The sequence below is a fragment of the Asterias amurensis genome, chromosome 7 (genome assembly GCF_032118995.1).
Source record: "Asterias amurensis chromosome 7, ASM3211899v1".
Lineage (NCBI taxonomy): Eukaryota > Metazoa > Echinodermata > Asteroidea > Forcipulatida > Asteriidae > Asterias > Asterias amurensis.
The window spans coordinates 22,206,561-22,224,519 of record NC_092654.1 but is presented as its reverse complement, the minus strand read 5'-3'; the positions used below and the strand labels follow the sequence as shown (position 1 = coordinate 22,224,519).

Sequence of the window (17,959 nt, the reverse complement as noted above, 5' to 3'; positions counted from 1 at the left end):
GACATCATACCTGCTGCAGTCGAGCCTGCGACGATTCCTGCAGCAGGGCCATATGTGATGATGCCTGCCCCTGCAGCTGTTACTGCCGTTGCTATTGCTGCTTCGATGACAACCATGGTGAACTGCAGTGGGGGAAACGACATATAATAGGTTTATACTCCCATGATCTCTTTATACTATATTTATATAGATAAATATATAATGCGGATAATAAGGTAATAAGTGGCGGCCGCAACTTACTAAGTGGCGGACGAAACTTACTAAGTGGCGGCCGCAACTTACTAAGTGGCGGCCGCAACTTACTAAGTGGCGGCCGCAACTTACTAAGTGGCGGCCGCAATTTACTAAGTGGCGGCCGCAAGATAAAAAGTGGCCGTCGCAAGATATAAGTTGCAGCCGCGAATAATAAGTGGCCCCTGCAAGATAATAAGTTGCAGACGTAATATAATAAGTGGCAGCCGCAAGATACTAAGTGGCGGCCACATTGGTAAGTTTCGGCCACAAGATAGTAAGTGGCGGCCGCAAGATAATAAGTGGCGGCCGCAAGATAATAAGTGGCAGTGCTGTGAAAACATCTCATTCAGTGAAACATATTATAAAATGTACTTGTCAAGTAGCACCAACGGGGCTTCATTATAGAGCTGCTTAAATTAAGCTCAAACACACCTTAGCACAGCAAAATGTTGTTTACCAGAAAGAGGTTGGTTGTAATAAGCAGATTCATCAGAGAGTGTTTTGAAACGAGAAAGGGGAACAGTGCAGTGGGTGATTAATAATCAAATTGCACCCAAAATAATTGGGTTGTAAAAAAAAAAATAAACACGGACTCCTTTCGTGCAAACGAAAGGAGGCTGTGATTTAGATTTCTTGAGTTTTGTTTTCAAAAGGGCACGGCAATTTCCCCTAAAACGAAGGGCACCCCATGGTGAAAATTTGAATTAGCATTGAAGGTTTTTGGAGAGCACCACACAGCAATCGCTGTAATGAATTACTGTGATGCCGTGGCTATTTCGAGACCTGCTATTTACTGCACACAATACTGAGAATGGAAATTCGCTCGAGTCGAGTGACGTGCAATAACGCTGCAATGGTTTTATAAACGAGCACAATATTGCTGTAGATGAAATCTGTGTGGTTAATTTAAGACACACATTATTTTATGAAATGATTTCAAAGGCATCAAACTCCCGGCCAGGAAACAAAATCCTTTCAAATGGCACCATGCTGCCATTGTCGTTTGTTCAGGAAACGACCGGTGCACAAGTAATCGTGCATTTAATTTTAAAAACAAACAGCAAAACATTTGTTTTTTGATGACTAAAATCTTGCTGATGTTTTGTTTTATGACGGCCATTGGCCTATCTATGACTGTCACACAGTAGTTGTTTCGATTACTGTACGAAGTGATTTAATTCTTACCAAATCGGGGTGCACTTGACTTTTGTAATCTGTGTCAGGAGATTAAACCAATCCCAGCAGTGATTACATGGATTATGATGGAGACCACACGTGTATGTTCCAGCCCCATTCAACGACGTGCAGTCACTTTGTTTTCCAACTTTGCGCATGCGCGAGTTTGTTACCGCTGCGAGTGACGACTGTTTGATCTTGACAACCCAAGCCACGCACGTGTAAACAATGGACTTTCAGTCCATTTTTAACATTGTTTTTTAAAAGTGTCACGCATTCTTGTAAATTTATTTTGTTTAAAATTATATTTAAATACTGTTAAAAAAGTAAATTGAGGATAAATCTGTCGTGCTGAATACAATCTCACGACATTACGGTTGCTATGCTGTGCTAAATCATACGTAATTTAGGACGACAAAATGTCAACATTTGCAGACGTATAACTTTATTTCTAAAGTTTTCATGTCGGAGCTTTATAGCACACTATAAGAACAAACAATTTTACCTTATTGTATCGATTGTTCCTTTTACTCGAATTATTTTTAAAATTTGTATGACGATTTTTGGAGCAGACAATAATTAGCACACAAAACGGATTGGGAAATTATGTCAAACTTCGAGAGCATGCAACTCGAAAAAAAAACTATTTCGAGCAATACTTGTTGTACATGAAATAGTCGTTGAATAGCCTCTGCAACAAATTAGAAATACATTTTTGGTCGAGAAAACTTCCAATTTGTAAATATATGTCTCAGTAATCCTATATTTAGCGTATTCGTGTATTGGGGTGTACCGTATGGGTTTTTTGTAACTATGAAATTTCCACTAACATATTAGTATTTTTAAGTTTAAATAAGATTTATAACAAGTGAAAGAGGTCAAAAGTATGTACCAATCATCAATATAGGTTTTTATCACCACTCCATTCTGCCAACCTGATTGGAGGATTAGCGCGTACTTGAAGATAAAGCTTTATATAACACCCAAGCAGATCCTTGCCATTTGATTGGATGATTGTCCGTCACGTGATAGCAAATAAAAGTACCATCAAATGGAACGAAAAAGCTGAGTAAAAACATCAATGCGTGCGCGTGTCTTTGGTAACGCAGCAGTGATACTGCAAGGCATAATTAGTAAAATTACTAGCATTCAGCTTCTAAAATTAAAAATTGTAGGCTTACGCTTTGTTTGTTTTGAAAGTTGTATCTTTCAATCAAAATGACAAAGATCTACTTGGATGTTATATAAAACAAATAATGAATGTTTTTCATTCGTGCAATGGTGCGAACATCTTCATTCGTTGAAAGCTGGAATGTCCATTCAACTCGGCTCCGCCTCGTTGAATAGAACATTCCATCTTTCAACTCATGAACATATTCGCACCATTGCACTCATAAACATTCATTATGTATATAATATGCACGGCTAATATCACTACCATGCGTCGTGTGTGTTCTATGTCACGCGCCAAGTTTGCTTGAAGATAAATACGTTATCACACACGCGCTCGTGGAAATACGGAAAATATAGCACGTCCGCGTCCCATATCCAACTCGGCCTTCGGCCCATATAGATATAGAATTAAATAACTACGATCTTTTGGTCACGTACGTTTCACGAGTCCATTTAGTTTTGCGCATGCGCGAACTTTGTTGCATTGAAAAAGGTCAACAAACCGTCATGAATATGCAAGAACATTGCTCTTCTAAAGCCAATCAAGTATCGGTGTTGTGACCTATGTACATCAGTTATTACTGAATCGTAGAATTGTCATAAATATGGAGGTCGTCCGTGTTGACGGTTACTCAGTGTCGATACTCAATGAGCACTGTACCAGTGTTCAGTGAGCGTCGATACTGAGAAAGCCATTAAAAACAGTAGAGTGTTCTTGAGTATGCCCTGAAACCTGACCACCGAGAATACCACATGCTATCTATGTCAATGCTTGGATTGCACTTCTCGGCGAGACGGATCAGATGACAAAAAGAAGGCAAGTGAGCTGTTAAACGAAGCTTATAAAAAAGCTCCAGAGAACCTGAATAAAATCATTGAGGTAGGTTTAGCCTCCATGATAAAATGTACTAATGTAGCAAAGTGGTAATAAGGTATCGACACTGAGTAACCGTCGAAGTGTGCTATATACCAAGTATCGATTCTAAACAAAGGAAATTACATTGGTATTGCATTGTTGTTTTGGGGAGTGTTTTTCGCAAATTATTTTTACTCGCACTGGTTGCGTGCGGTATATGAATGAAGCACCATTTCCCACTGCGTGCATTTGGAAATGAGGTTGCAACATTCCGCGGAATGACAGGGGCTTTATAGCTAATAATACAGGACACTCTACATGTAGGTGTTATTCAAAATGCACTAGATGTTCATCACCAGATCGCAGGACTGCCAACACATCAACAGGTAGGTGTATACGAATTACAATCTAATCTGATTAGAGAATTGTTTCCGAGTGCAACAGATCTTTATCAATGGTTCATCCATCCACGGTAATGTTGTCCCGTTCAAATCAAACCGAGGCAGGAAGGAGATGGTTTTGCACAATGATTATTTATAAGCATTTGTGTATGGTTCAGGATGGTCCAGGGTACGTTTTATTATTCTTACCCTATATTAATTAATGCGTCGATAGGCAAATACTGGCGGATACTGTGTATCGTCGTCATGGAATTAGTTATTGCCTTCCCTGTGAACGAAGAATTTGTTATCGCGCAGTAGATCGTTATCAAGCTAACGGCATCTTGGTCATGTTCCCTGTATCCCATAACAGTACTGAAGGCTATTGTTTATTGAACAAAATTAAACCAGCCTCGGTTTGAATCGATATGGGTGACAGTTCATGATAAACGTGTTTTCGTTATAAGGCAAACAATCTATTTGTAACAAACTATCAAACTGTTTGGTGTTTCTTTTTATTGTGGGGGGTTCCCTATTTTTGGAGACATGCTATGAAATCCCATGAATGATCTTGTTATTTTCAACTCTTGCAGAGATGTGAATATTGTCTCCATTAAAATAATTAGGCCTACAAGACAAGAAGGAGTCACCATTTTGCGATCATAAAATGGCTTCCGCCTGGCAAACTGATGGAGAGTGCCACTTTACCTGGAACCTCGAAGAAAACCCCGTAGTCATTAAAACGGCCGATAAAATTTTACGGAAAATACAGAACAACTTAGCGGAAACGGATTTCCTCGGGATTGGGCATCTTCTGTTTAAGGCATGTCTTCAGGTATGGTTTAAAGACGTCACAGACGCATTTGTGTCCCTCGACAAAGCAAAGCAAGAAATTGAAAAACGAAGAGGCGAAGATGAATACAAAGGTTACAAGAGCGTTGAGCACCTAAATCGCATGTGGATTGAAAACACGATCTTATCCAATTCCCAGAAGCTTTGTGAGTTACATGAAGAACTAAAAACCATACAGTTAGAGGAGAAAGATTTGCGGGTTGTTGGTGCAGTCAAGGCAGCGGCCCTCATGCGACTCGGTCCTGTTATGTGTGACACTAACTTAGCACTCTTCAAGGCAGCCCACCAAGCGTTCCCTTCAAATCCAGACTTTCTTTTTGGAGTTGCATTCATCACAGGACAGAAAATGAGATTCGTAAGACCAATAGGCTCGAGATACTACCACAGAATGGACCAGATTGGAAAAACCCTGATGGATGAAGAGAAGGGATACTGGGAAACTCTAAATGACATGATTCTACCTGATAAACGTTCATGTCTTGTGAAGTCAATGCTTGGATGGAATTTGAGTAGGCGTGATAGGAGAAGGGAGAAACGTGAAGCCTTGGAATTATTGGAACTGGCGTACAAAGAGGCTCCAGAAATACATCAAGTTTGCCGAAATCTTGTCCGTTTCAAAAGGAAACCAGATCCTGATGGATCTATAACCATACTAAAGAGAGCCATCTCAAGACAACCAGATCGAACCGAAAATCATCACCAACTTGCCTTGTGTTACATACAAAAATACGCAGAAAAGAAGGGAAACGAGTGGAACAAAAAGGCACTTGAAGAACTGGATAAATGTCTTAGTATGGACAGTCTACATGGCCATGCTTCATTGAACAAGGCAAAACTGTTGAAAGACGTGCCGAACGGGAACCCAGAAGAAGTATACATCAATATTGTTTATAAGATGAAGGATAATACTCCGGATGACAAGCTTAAAATTTACGAAGACTTTGCTTCTTTTCTTAACGAGAACAAGACGGCGTCTAGATACAACGACAGATTTGACATGTGGCAGGAAGTTATGAACATTTTCACTGAACACTTTGGACATCAAAATGAATCAGGTAAATGGGAAGCGACTCTAAAAGCAAACGATTCTAAAACTAAAGCGTACAAGGTATTGGAAGAGCACTACGAAGGTCAAGCAGATCATCTGAAGCTTGGAATTCTATTCTACCAGAACTATGAGTTCGATCAAGCCATCGACATGTTGGCCACAGTGGACCAAACAAACGCCGAAGTGCCGTACTACCTTGCAAAGTCGTATCTCAAAAAAGGTCAAGAGAAAACTGTTGGCGATCAAGCAAGTCCCGAAGAAGCAGCTGGGGATTTCACAAGAGCTCGAGAGAAAGTAGAGTTGGTCAGAGAGTCAGGACTGGAACAAGAAAAGGTTCGAGAAATACTAGCGGACACAGCTCTGGCAATCGCACACAACGAACTTCAGGCTAATGCAAATGACGTCATTCAACTGGAAGACAGGTGTGTGACGTCATATCGCGAGGCAGTCAGATGTGGAAGCCTGGTAGCCGGTTTGGAGCTGATGAAGCTTGCCAAGAGTGACGTTATAGACACATCCTCCAGCTCCATGTCAAAGTTCATCCAGGTAAGACTTTTTATTGGGATCGTAGTACCAGAGGGTACGACCTTGGGATGACCACTCAAACTTTAAATTAGTTTTGTTAAATGTATCATATAGGTTTTCTCGGTCAAATTCGGCAAATGAGTAGTCATTTTAAATTTCATGCGTTCGAATTAAAGCTGTTTTGCTTTTCCAGTTGTTACTGCGTTTCAAATTCAGAATTCGGCCATTCAATTTCGTTTTGGGTCGATTCAAATTCCTTAAGCACTCTGTTCAATTCAGCGTAGCGTCATTCTTTTTCGTGACACACACGCCTCAAGAAGCGTCTGCGAATTTGAATGGTTAGGTTTAATAAAGTTATTGTACACTGCTATTTTAAAATGTTCTGTTTTGCAAATGCTATAGATGCTGGCAGAAATAAAGGTGTGTTGCTCACAGTCCCAATCTGACGCCCTACATGCTGAATCTAAGCCCCTGACGTTCGAAGGAGGCCTGAGATCCAAGGAAACTGCTATCGAACCTTGTATGCTGAGGAATCGCACCAAGATCAAAGACGAACTCAAGGGAATCCTGTCAAAGGAAACGTTTTTCCAAAAGGCATGGAAGGGACTTTTCAAAATGGAGGTGAAGCTACTCAAGGAAAGGTTTGGAGGTAAGCTTCTTGATAGCTAAACATAAACAAAAGCGTTTGTTGTCGTCGTCGTCGTTGTCGTCGTCGTCGTCGTCGTCGTCGTCGTCGTCGTCGTCGTTGTTGTTATTTTTTTTTAAGTTTACTTTTTGTAAGTTTGTGGTAGAACAGGGGGTTGTTCCCTAAGGAGTTAAATTTTAGAAATGAATCTACATTATGCTTTTGATTTCTACCATTGGTAAAATAGTAGACAATTTGCTCACACATGCATCAAATATTGTCGCTATTATTTCACAATTTGTTCATCCTTGAAAATACTCTTTAGGTACCGATGGACATGGATTAGATGGGAGAGAAGAAGCGAGTCCGTTGGAGGGCGTAACTGATGACGTAATCGACAAGGCTGTTGGCTGCTGTTGTGATACGAGACCTCTGCTTGACCGTGTCATGGAAAAGTTTATGGTATTTACACAAACAAAGACGTTATGTTAATCATATTTTGAGCTCAAACAATTATCATCCAAATTGTTATTGGGTTTTTTTTTTTTTTTGGGGGGGGGGTATCAGAATTTTATATTTGCTTGTTTATATAGACAATTTCAAGAGTTTGCGAAAGCGGCCAAAACAGTGGACAACAAATTTGTACTAAAATTAAGACAATTTTGAGCTCAGAAAACAATTCGAAGATCAAATGTTTACCAAAGTGTACAGTGGAACATCTTCGGCCCAGACATAAATAAATTTATTAAATAACTATTAATTTATTAAAAACACACGATGAAAAACATGAGATTTTCACGCCAGCACTGGCCTCTCAAATCACAGGACAGTAATCTGTTTTGAATTGGACCATTCGCCATTTTGAGCCTCTCAAAAAGGAAAGTATCGGAAATTTCTGACCGTGATTGAGATCCTGAACTTTTTCTGTCAAGCAAATCCTTGTAAGCTATGCCATGCGGTTGTATTAAAGGAAGGTTACAGCATTGGTAAGAAACAAAAATCGTGAAGATCACAGATTTACATAAAACTTACACGGTATAATGATGATGATAGTAGAAAACATCCCTTGAAATATTTCTGTCTGAAATGTCATATTTGATGAGAAAAAAATAATAAACTAATTTCGCGTTTGGAGTTTATCGCTCAGTGAGCGTTTTATTAATTTTTGTTTTGGCATCTATGCAATGCAAAATTTGTAATCGGTTTTTCACTATTTTCTCGTGACCCAGATGGCCGATCGATCTCAAACTTCGACAGGTTTGTAAGTTTATGTTTAGGGTGGATTACATAAAGTGCTTATACACTGCCAGCAACTGTTTTGTTAGCAAAAACCAATTCTGTAATGTTCCTTTAAGGATTGTAACGGTTTCTAAATGTTTATTTTAAAGAAAGATGAACTGGACATAGCTACGGTGAAGAACAACTATTTCCCTCTGATACTTGATGAGAATTTGACCCCTGAAAAGACAAAGGAAAGTCTTCTAGAAAAACTCAAGATCTGTAAGGTTGACATGAGGACACACTACCCAAAGCTCTATGACTATCTACTGAAGGTAAGATTTGAGTCTCTTTCATTAAATTTGCGTCCAAATAAATATGGGTGATTTTGAATGGTCAAGCATTTTTTGTCATTGGTGCGTCCCTTTATTCGTTCATCCCTGTGTTGCAACATATTGGAGGGGGGAAGTCCCGTCTTTCGTCCGTCCGTTCGTTTGTGTGTTTTGGGTGTTTTTTGTTTCTAGCAGAAAAAGCTCGAATGACTCTTTGAAGACAATTTTGATTAAGTGTCAGTTTTAGACTAATGTGGGGACCGTCTTGTTTAAAAGGTAATGCGTTCGATGGACTGTATCGTAGTACAATTTGAGCTTAATTAAAGCTTTAACTTCATTTTATTTGCACCAATTACAGCTGCAGCCAAAAATCAGTCCAGGAAATACATTCATGAAGAACTTCTGTACCATCGTGAACAAGACAAAACACACCAGTGAGGACGTTCTGGATATCGAACCATATCCAGTCGAACTTGCTCGACAGTCTACCGACAAAGTCGAAGAGATATGCCAAGTATTCTTCGACACCATGGAAGAGGCGAAGGTGTTGAGGACGAGGGTGAAAGATTTGGTATCAGCCATAAGACAAGGCGGTGGTGAAGAGGTTGAGAAGGCAGATGAACTTTTCGGAATACTGATGAAGAACGAAGACTTCGTTATCAGACTGGATAATACCTGGAAGTATCTTGGGGTAAGTTTCAAACACATTTTAAATGATCGCGGTTACTGCAGAAGCTTTTACCTTTAAAGGCACAACACCTTCGGTAATTTTCAAAGACCAGTATTCTCACTTGGTGTATCCCACCATTGCATTAAATAACAAATCTGTGAAAGATTGGACTCAATTGGTCATACAAGCTGCAAGAGGCCTGAAGTTTTTTCTCTCTAAAGCTATGTTACTTCAGAGGGAGATGTTGGTATTACAATAAGCTCTCCATTGCTTGTTACTGTGTAAGTTTTTATGCTAACATTAGCATGAGTATTTACCAATAGTGTCCTTTGCCTTGAAATATTGAAGGTAAAAAGGAATCCCAGCAATCCAATTGAGTAGCTTTGAAAGATCAATAACCAAATCAAATTTGATAACAAAAACTTTGTTTTCTTGTTTCAGACACTCGCATTGATAAATCACAGCAGAGAAAAAGCTGGTACCGATGTCGACCTAACTAGGTGGACTGAGTTGTCCGAACGGAACAGTGGGTTTAGTCAAGATCTCCGTAAGGGTTATCTAGAGGTCGAAGCTGCACTCTTGACTAATAATGGTGATCAAAGCTCGATGGAGGTTCTTGAGGAGTGTCACAAGACGTGCTTAGAGGCTGACAAACTCTTGAACAGGTCACTGCAGAGTGAGGTATGTTGCTTGACATAAAACTGTGTTTAGAGCTGGATGTTTTTGACTGACTTTCCTCACCAGAATCTTGGAGAAGAAACCTATTATATTATCACTCTATGCACTCTTCCGTTCTACAATTTACCCGGATCCAGCTGTAGGGCTGGGTGTCTTTGGCTGTCTTTCCTATAGCCAGATACTTGGCAGAAGAAAATTCCTCCTGATAGTGCCACTCTTTACACTTTAAGAACTTCTGGGTAAAAACTGATCCCGGTCCGCGTCCCATGTGTCATGGGACCCTTTTCTGTAATGTAATATAATCCTGAAAACATGTCAAGATTACACAGAAATGGATCAAAATGAAGCTGAATCCGAGTTAAAATCACATGTTTTAACGATTTTCCTGGCCTGCCTGACCCACAGAAGGGGTCATGATCCATGGGATCCAAACACCGGGCCACTCTTGACGCACTCATCACTTACGGGTCCGCTTAACTCAAAATTGGTCAGGCTCCCTGGGACACGGGATCCGGTTCAATTGTGACCCGGGTGATTTAAAGAGTGCCTGTTGCTCCTCATCATCTTTTAAAGTTTGAAGTCAAGTTCACCGCTGTTAGTTTTGACTTATCACATTATTTCTCCCTGTTCAGGAAAACCTGTACCCAACGTTTCCATTTCTAGACAAATGCCCAGTCGAGAACAAACAATCCTGGGAAGGAAACGTGAAAAAGCAGCTCAAATCAAAAAAACTCCTGTCTCAGAAAATCTCCGACGACAAAAAGTTGCTTGATATCATTTTGCAGGTAGGTAACCGGAAAAATAGAAGACTATTCTGTAAGAACTCCAACGCCACACGTACTATAATAATAATAATAATAACAATAACAATAACAAAAAACAATAACAATAACAATAACAATAACAATAACAATAACAATAACAATAACAATAACAATAACAATAACAATAACAATAACAATAACAATAACAATAACAATAACAATAACAATAACAATAACAATAACAATAACAATAACAATAACAATAACAATAACAATAACAATAACAATAACAATAACGGTAACGGTAACGGTAACGGTAACGGTAACGGTAACGGTAACGGTAACGGTAACGGTAACGGTAACGGTAACGGTAACGGTAACGGTAACGGTAACGGTAACGGTAACGGTAACGGTAACGGTAACGGTAACGGTAACGGTAACGGTAACGGTAACGGTAACGGTAACGGTAACGGTAACGGTAACGGTAACGGTAACGGTAACGGTAACGGTAACGGTAACGGTAACGGTAACGGTAACGGTAACGGTAACGGTAACGGTAATGGTAATGATAATAAGACTTGTAATGCGCACATATCCACCCTGCTGGGTGTTCAAGGCGCAGTAAAACCAAAAATCAAAATAAAAACAAAACATAACACAAAGAAAAACAGACACAACAAAATTAATCCTTGAAAACCTGTGACATAAGATAAGTTTTGAGAAGAGACTTGAATTTTGCGGTACAAAGACAAGATCGAAGATTATTAAGTGGTAGAGAGTTCCAGATGCGTGGCGCGGCTGAAGAAAAAGACCTGTCACCCCATGAGTGTCGAGACTTGGGTTCAATGAGGAGAAGCATGGAACTAGATCGAAGATTCCTTGATGGAGTGTAAACTTGAAGCAATTCAGAAATATAGTGGGGAGCCTTGCTATTAAGTGTTTTGTGGACAATGAGCATCAGCTTGAAGATGATTCGTTGAGAGATAGGGAGCCAGTGTAGTTGTTTCAGAATGGGGGTGATAGAACAGGATTTTCTAGACAGTGTCACAATGCGGGCAGCAGTATTTTGGAGCCGTTGAAGTCGAGAAATCTGGTTGTTAGGAAGACTGTAGAGAAGAGCATTGCCGTTCGCAAATATCCATAGCGCAATCGCTAACTGTGGAATGAGGTGCATGCTGGTCTATAGCTTGTTACTATAGTCCACGTTGGTATACGCATTGCATTGTCTAGTGCGACAAGAGGTTAAATTAGGCTTTTAATGAGTTTTCTCCTTAAAAAAACAGAAAATTATCTGTACGTTAGGAATATATTTTTGTTAATTTTATTGACAGGCACAGCCGTGTTCCAATGAGGATAACTACCGTTTCATAGCAATGCGAAAGTTCCTTGATGATCGGTCGAGAAAAATCTTCAAAGACACGGTATCCATCGAGAAAGGAACAAACCCCACGGAGTCTTATGGCATCTTGGATCTTACTCGGTGGTGTGTGAACCATGCTGAGAAATTGGCCTCCAAAGTGAAGGGTATTACTCAACCTTAAAGGGGTTGTATATGTTTGGTAAAGACTCTGAAAAGTAATGGCAGTAGAAACTTACTTAGTATGAAAAATGGCAGCTTTGGATAGTTTAAATGCATTTCGAGAAACAATTCACTTCGAAGTACTGCGGTAAGGAACAAATACATGTATATCACTTGTAAACCCCCAAATTAATAGCTATGGAATCTCACTTAGTAAAACGGACGGCAGCTTTGACAAACATTTTGAGAAACATTTTACTTCAAAGAAATGTGGTGTTTGGTAATTGTTTATATAAAGAGCGAAGATTGTTTCGGTATGGTCAGTTACTTGAGTTGTTTAGAGTACATGTAGTATAGGCATGATGCCAAGAAAGTCGTCAAAATGTAAAAAAGAAAAGGTTATGATATACCCAATATATTCTTCAGTGGGTGAACATAAAGAAAATATAGAGCTTGTGATGGTATTTTGGAATCTTATTTGTGTAATCTATAGCGACAGAGAAGTATATGTTAATCCTAATTATAACCAATTTTTCTACTCGGAAATTTCGTGTGGATAAGGAAACCAGATCAAGCCTTTTTTTATTATGGCATATCAGAAGGATTTTATAGATAGTAATTAGAACTTAATATTTTGATAAAAATATTGGATTCTGGACTTGAATTGCTTCTTTCCTCCGCCTCGTTGAATAGAACATTCCATCTTTCAACTCATGAACATATTCGCACCATAGACCCCTTTACAGATAGGCCGGAAGTGGTGATTATGATGCATTTTGGGAGAGTTCACGAGTAAGCTATGCACGTTTTATGCGTGACGAACATCCCAAAACATCGCTTCCTATCCCAGAATGCATTGTTTTTTCCTATCTGTAAAGGGGTCTATTGCACTCATAAACATTCATTATGTGTATACTATGCCCATGAATAATAATTATGCTAACTACATTCGCGTATGCTTGTTTACCGTAGTTATTTTAATTCACCAAATTCCTTTCCTTTTATAAGCAACTTCAATTTATAAAGAATACTTGCAGTTCGCTGAGAGGCGTTAATGTTATGGCGCGGAGCTATCATCACTCCTGTCATCAAGAAACAATCTCTTGATCCAAATGAGCTAAAGAACTATCGGCCAGTATCCAACATCACTTACCTGTCTAAAATCATTGAGAAACATGCCGTTGAACAAACCTGTCAAGACTTTACCTACCTACGATTCTGCTCAGGTACTTAGCAACGGATTTGCTACATTCTTCGCGGGTAAAGTTGCCAAAATTTATGATGGCATTGAAATAGAAATAGAACTGGCTAATTCTCATTCGATCCCTGAACCACAGCAACCTCGAACTCATGAACTTGCCCGCACAATGTCCGAGTTTGATCATGTTACCGCGGTTGACATTCAGAAATACATCATGAAGACTCCAGCTAAATCATGTCTGCTGGACCCAATACCTACATGGTTCATCAAGCAGAATGTACGCATGTTCGTTCCCGTCATAACTCAGATTGTCAACTGCTCTCTCAACTCTGGCACCTTCCCAGACTCACTGAAGCATGCCATCATCACTCCTGTCATCAAGAAACAATCTCTTGAACCAAATGAGCTAAAGAACTATCGGCCAGTATCCAACATCACTTACCTGTCTAAAATCATTGAGAAACATGCCGTTGACAACATTGCTAGATACTTGACTGTTAACAACCTCGGAGAGCCATTACAATCAGCATATAGGTCTGCACATTCCACCGAGTCTGCATTGCTGAAAGTCAAAAATGACATCATGGAACTTGTTTCTAGGCGCAAAGGTGTTTTTTTGGCCCTGTTAGACCTCAGTGCGGCATTTGACACCGTTAACCACCGCATCTTGCTAAACAGGCTCGCGGATGAAATGGGATTGGATGGTAATGTGCTCAAATGGATTGGGTCCTACCTTTCTGGAAGAACAACCAGTGTATGTATTGATGGCTCGTTTTCTCAACGTCTTGACTTGAAATATGGCATACCACAAGGATCGATAGTGGGCCCCCAACAGTTCAACATCTACACCACTCCAATTGGCAACATCCTGCGTAAGTACAACCTTCAGTTTCACATCTACGCAGATGATATACAAGTGTATTCTTCTTTCGACCCCGGCAACCACAATTCCATGATATCTGCACTCTCACAGATGTCGACATGCATTGATGAGATCATGTCTTGGATGATTGTCAACAGGCTCAAGCTCAACGAGGAGAAGACCTAGTTCCTTGTGGTAATCTCTGATCACCTTGCACCTCCTGCCTGCAGTGACTCTCCGTATCGGTACCAAGATCATCCAGCCCTCTGAGAGTGTGCGCAATCTCGGTATTGTGTTTGACACTTCCTTGAGTATGAATGCTCAAGTAACATCCCTGTGCAAAGGTCTCAACTACCAGATGCGCAATATCTCTAGAATCAGAAGATTCCTCGATAAGGACACTTGTCATCTTGTTGTCCGTGCTCTGATTCTTACCAGGCTTGACTATGGTAATGCCTTGCTGTTTGGGTCCAACTCAACAGACATACAGCGACTCCAACGGCTACAAAACTGGGCTGCTAAACTTGTCTGTCGTGCCCAAAAGCATGACCACGCAACACCATACTTACAAGATCTTCACTGGCTGCCGATTAGGGAGAGGATAACCTTCAAGATCTTGGTTTATGTGTATAAATGCCTCAACAACACAGCTCCTGGCTATTAATCCTCTTGCCCGTCTCTCCATCGGCCTGGGCGCTCAAGTCTACGCTCAGCATCCGACACTACTCGCCTCATGGAACCTAACTCAATCAAGCTTCTTAAGTCGGCCTCAAGTCGCACATTCTCACATTTTGCTCCACACACCTGGAATGCACTCTCCCCCTCAATCAGGAAATCCGACTCTCTTCGAACATTTAAGAAGTGTATCAAACATTCTCTATATCCTATCTATATGCGCTGCGTTCTTGACGTAGTGGCGCAATATAAATGCCCTATGTATGATTGGCAGGCGCTTGGCTCAACAAGCCATCGCCAGAAAACTATTGTTTTGTGTTGCTCTGCATTCCTCAACCTGTTCCGCACGATAGGTAAATTTTGACTGCGGGCATGATATGCTTAGGGACCTCTCGCACGAGAACGGGACTTTAATCAAGTCTATTCCTGCACAAGAAGCGACAGCGGCTAGACGCGCAAGCTAAAAACATGCCCTCAAAGTTGAAACAAAGCCCGATTTTTTCCACGATAGGCAAATGCTCCTTTAGGTTCGTCACGTCTTTCAGGTACCTTTTTCGACTTCCCATTAACTTGTTGGGAAGGCGTCATGTTTCAGAAAAGAACTTTTCTGTTCATGTCAAAATGTGTGGTGTATTCCGGATTCTCGAAGCTCGACGGCTCGAAGTGTTTGCTGCACAGCACAGGAAAATATGTCGGACCGGACCACTTTGCAAACTGACCCCATTTGCTGGATCCAGCAGCAATACACCTAGTCGACATTGCCGGAAAAAATGCAAGAAAAAACCTTTTTTCGAAACGTACAAACTCACGACTAGGACGTTCATGTACTTGCACGTACGTGTGTTCGATGTTCGATCGAGGCAAAGTCTGCAACGATTGACGTCACAAAAGGGGTAGGCGGAGTCACCCCCTAAACAACTTTATCTATTTTGTTTACTTTATGGTAGATAGCCATGTGGCTTTCAATCGTTTAACTTTACACTGATCATGAGCTGTCGCACAGTCAGCAACTGTACCATGGTAAACTCTCATTAACGGTATGATCAAATAATCACGAAACTTGTTAAGGTCCCTAATGGAACATAACCGGAAAACACTGTTACCAGCAGAATTAACTTGGGGTGAGTCATTCGACCTAAACAGTCACCATTAACTTCGAAACCCCATAGAAATTGAACACATTGACGACTGGTAAGCAGTGCAAATATTTTTAAGACTAGTATACAACATTGTGAGAAACGGCTCCCTCTAAAAAAAAAAAACCTTCCTCTATGCTCTAAAGTAATGTAGGTTTTGAGAAGGTAATTTCTCACAAATAATAAAATGCTTCAGCTGAAGCCTTTTATTACACACATGAAAGCACAAACATGTGTGCAACAAGGGCATTTTTCTTTCATTGTTCTCTTGCAACTTCGATGGCAATTGAACACAAAAATTCACAAGTTTGTTATTTTATGCATTTGCCGTGGGAAACACCAAGTGAGAATACTGGTCTTTGACAATACCACACGTCCAGTGCCTATAAAAGGTCGGAATAGTTTAACACAAGAAACACTTCCAACACATTCAGTCAAAACGGGCCTAGCAACAAACCGAACTAGCTTAATACAACAAATAGTAATGCATCAACTGGCGACGAAAACAGAACAGAAAACATGGTGTAAAAATAATGTCCGGTTCTTCTCAGCTCCGAGACCCTAAACCCGGTACATTATCTCGTTTGTACCAAACCGTGAAATCATTTGTAGCAATAATTATTTGTTGGGGTTGAACACAGAAAAATCGACTATATATAGTTGGGACTCGAACCAACGACCTCCGGATTAACGTGTGCCGGCGCTATACCAACACCCAGTTAGTTTCCCTTGTGGATTATAATATAATAAAGTACTATTCGTAGATTATCCATGATATTAGGGCTTGGTTTGGACAAATTTGTCGTTACTAATAATTGTGTAGACAGAGGTACAATATATCATTTAGAATTTACGAAATAAAGAAACAGTGCAATCAAAACAAGTGTTGATTTTGACTCATGTTCACGTCTCACCAATGTTTTTATAAACACATTTCTGATAACAAAGGTAGCACTGTGGCAATCCATGCAGAAATGTTGATTGAATTAAATGTCAATCGCTGTTTGCACCATGTGAATTCTACACTAAAATCTGTGGCCGTACAGTATGCCAATTATTCACACCAACGCATGATCGTGCAGTCCATGACTGTATACTGCTTAACATGTGTAAAACTAATTGTTGATGCTCTCAAACTTGTCTAGCATGGTACACATAAACTCTGAAAGGTTTACTGAAGCCTCGGGACCAAAACAACTGGTGTGTGATAGCAAACTCTGTCCCTACAAAAAGAAAATAATGTTACCCAAAATCCAACTTTTTAAAAACATTTTGCACTAATAATAATAATAATACCGAATTTATAAAGCGCCTTTTCCAAAGGATGCAAAGCGCTAGGGATAATGCAACCAAAAACCCAAAAGAGAAAATGACTAGAATCAAAAACACATTAGATGGAACGATTAAACAGATGTGTTTTTAAAAGTTCTTTAAACTGTTCTACAGAAGAAGCGTTCCGGATGTTTGTTGGGAAAACAAAGCGAAACTATAGGATTAAAGGCTAGAAGGTATGAAAGCTGTAAGAATAAGGTATATAAGCCATTAAAAAAGGCTACCGCAAAAATAATGGGGCATGGTTGTTCCATTCGCACTCAACAAGTTGCAAGGACGGGTTTAACTATTGCCAGAGGGTTAGACTTGGGAGACATCAAAAATGGATATACCAGTAAACACTTCAATGGAATGATGCTAGCAGGTTACGTCGGGCTGTGGCATGGAGCTATTTGTCATTAATTCGATGACGGATCATACCACTTAATTCACCTCAACATTGTTAACCAAAATAACGGAATAAACGAATACTCAAAACACGTCTAGCTGCTGTCGCTTCTTGTGCAGGAATAGACTTGATTCAAGTCCCGTTCTCGTGCGAGAGGTCCCTAAGCATATCATGCCCGCAGTTAGTCAAAATATTTATTTAGCTATCTTGCGGAACAGGTTGAGGAATGCAGAGCAACACAAAACAATAGTTTTCTGGCGATGGCTTGTTGAGCCAAGCGCCTGCCAATCAGGATAGCTCCGCGCCATAACAATT

General features: G+C 40.1%; 2 protein-coding genes across 2 annotated transcripts; both read left to right on the top strand.

Annotated features, from left to right (window-relative positions):
- The first annotated feature begins 3,597 nt into the window (after nucleotides 1-3,597).
- Nucleotides 3,598-12,077, top strand: LOC139939936 (uncharacterized). Its single transcript, XM_071936103.1, has 9 exons — nucleotides 3,598-3,825; nucleotides 4,413-6,265; nucleotides 6,647-6,893; nucleotides 7,195-7,331; nucleotides 8,258-8,422; nucleotides 8,778-9,110; nucleotides 9,531-9,770; nucleotides 10,400-10,552; nucleotides 11,863-12,077. Exons 2-9 carry the CDS (start codon nucleotides 4,487-4,489, stop codon nucleotides 12,070-12,072), a joined length of 3,264 nt encoding a protein of 1,087 aa, XP_071792204.1. The 5' UTR covers nucleotides 3,598-3,825; nucleotides 4,413-4,486; the 3' UTR covers nucleotides 12,073-12,077.
- Nucleotides 12,078-14,426: 2,349 nt separating this feature from the next.
- On the top strand, nucleotides 14,427-14,777 carry LOC139939595 (uncharacterized). The gene has a single exon (XM_071935613.1). The coding sequence runs from the start codon at nucleotides 14,427-14,429 to the stop codon at nucleotides 14,775-14,777; it is 351 nt and encodes a 116-aa protein (XP_071791714.1).
- Nucleotides 14,778-17,959: the final 3,182 nt, after the last annotated feature.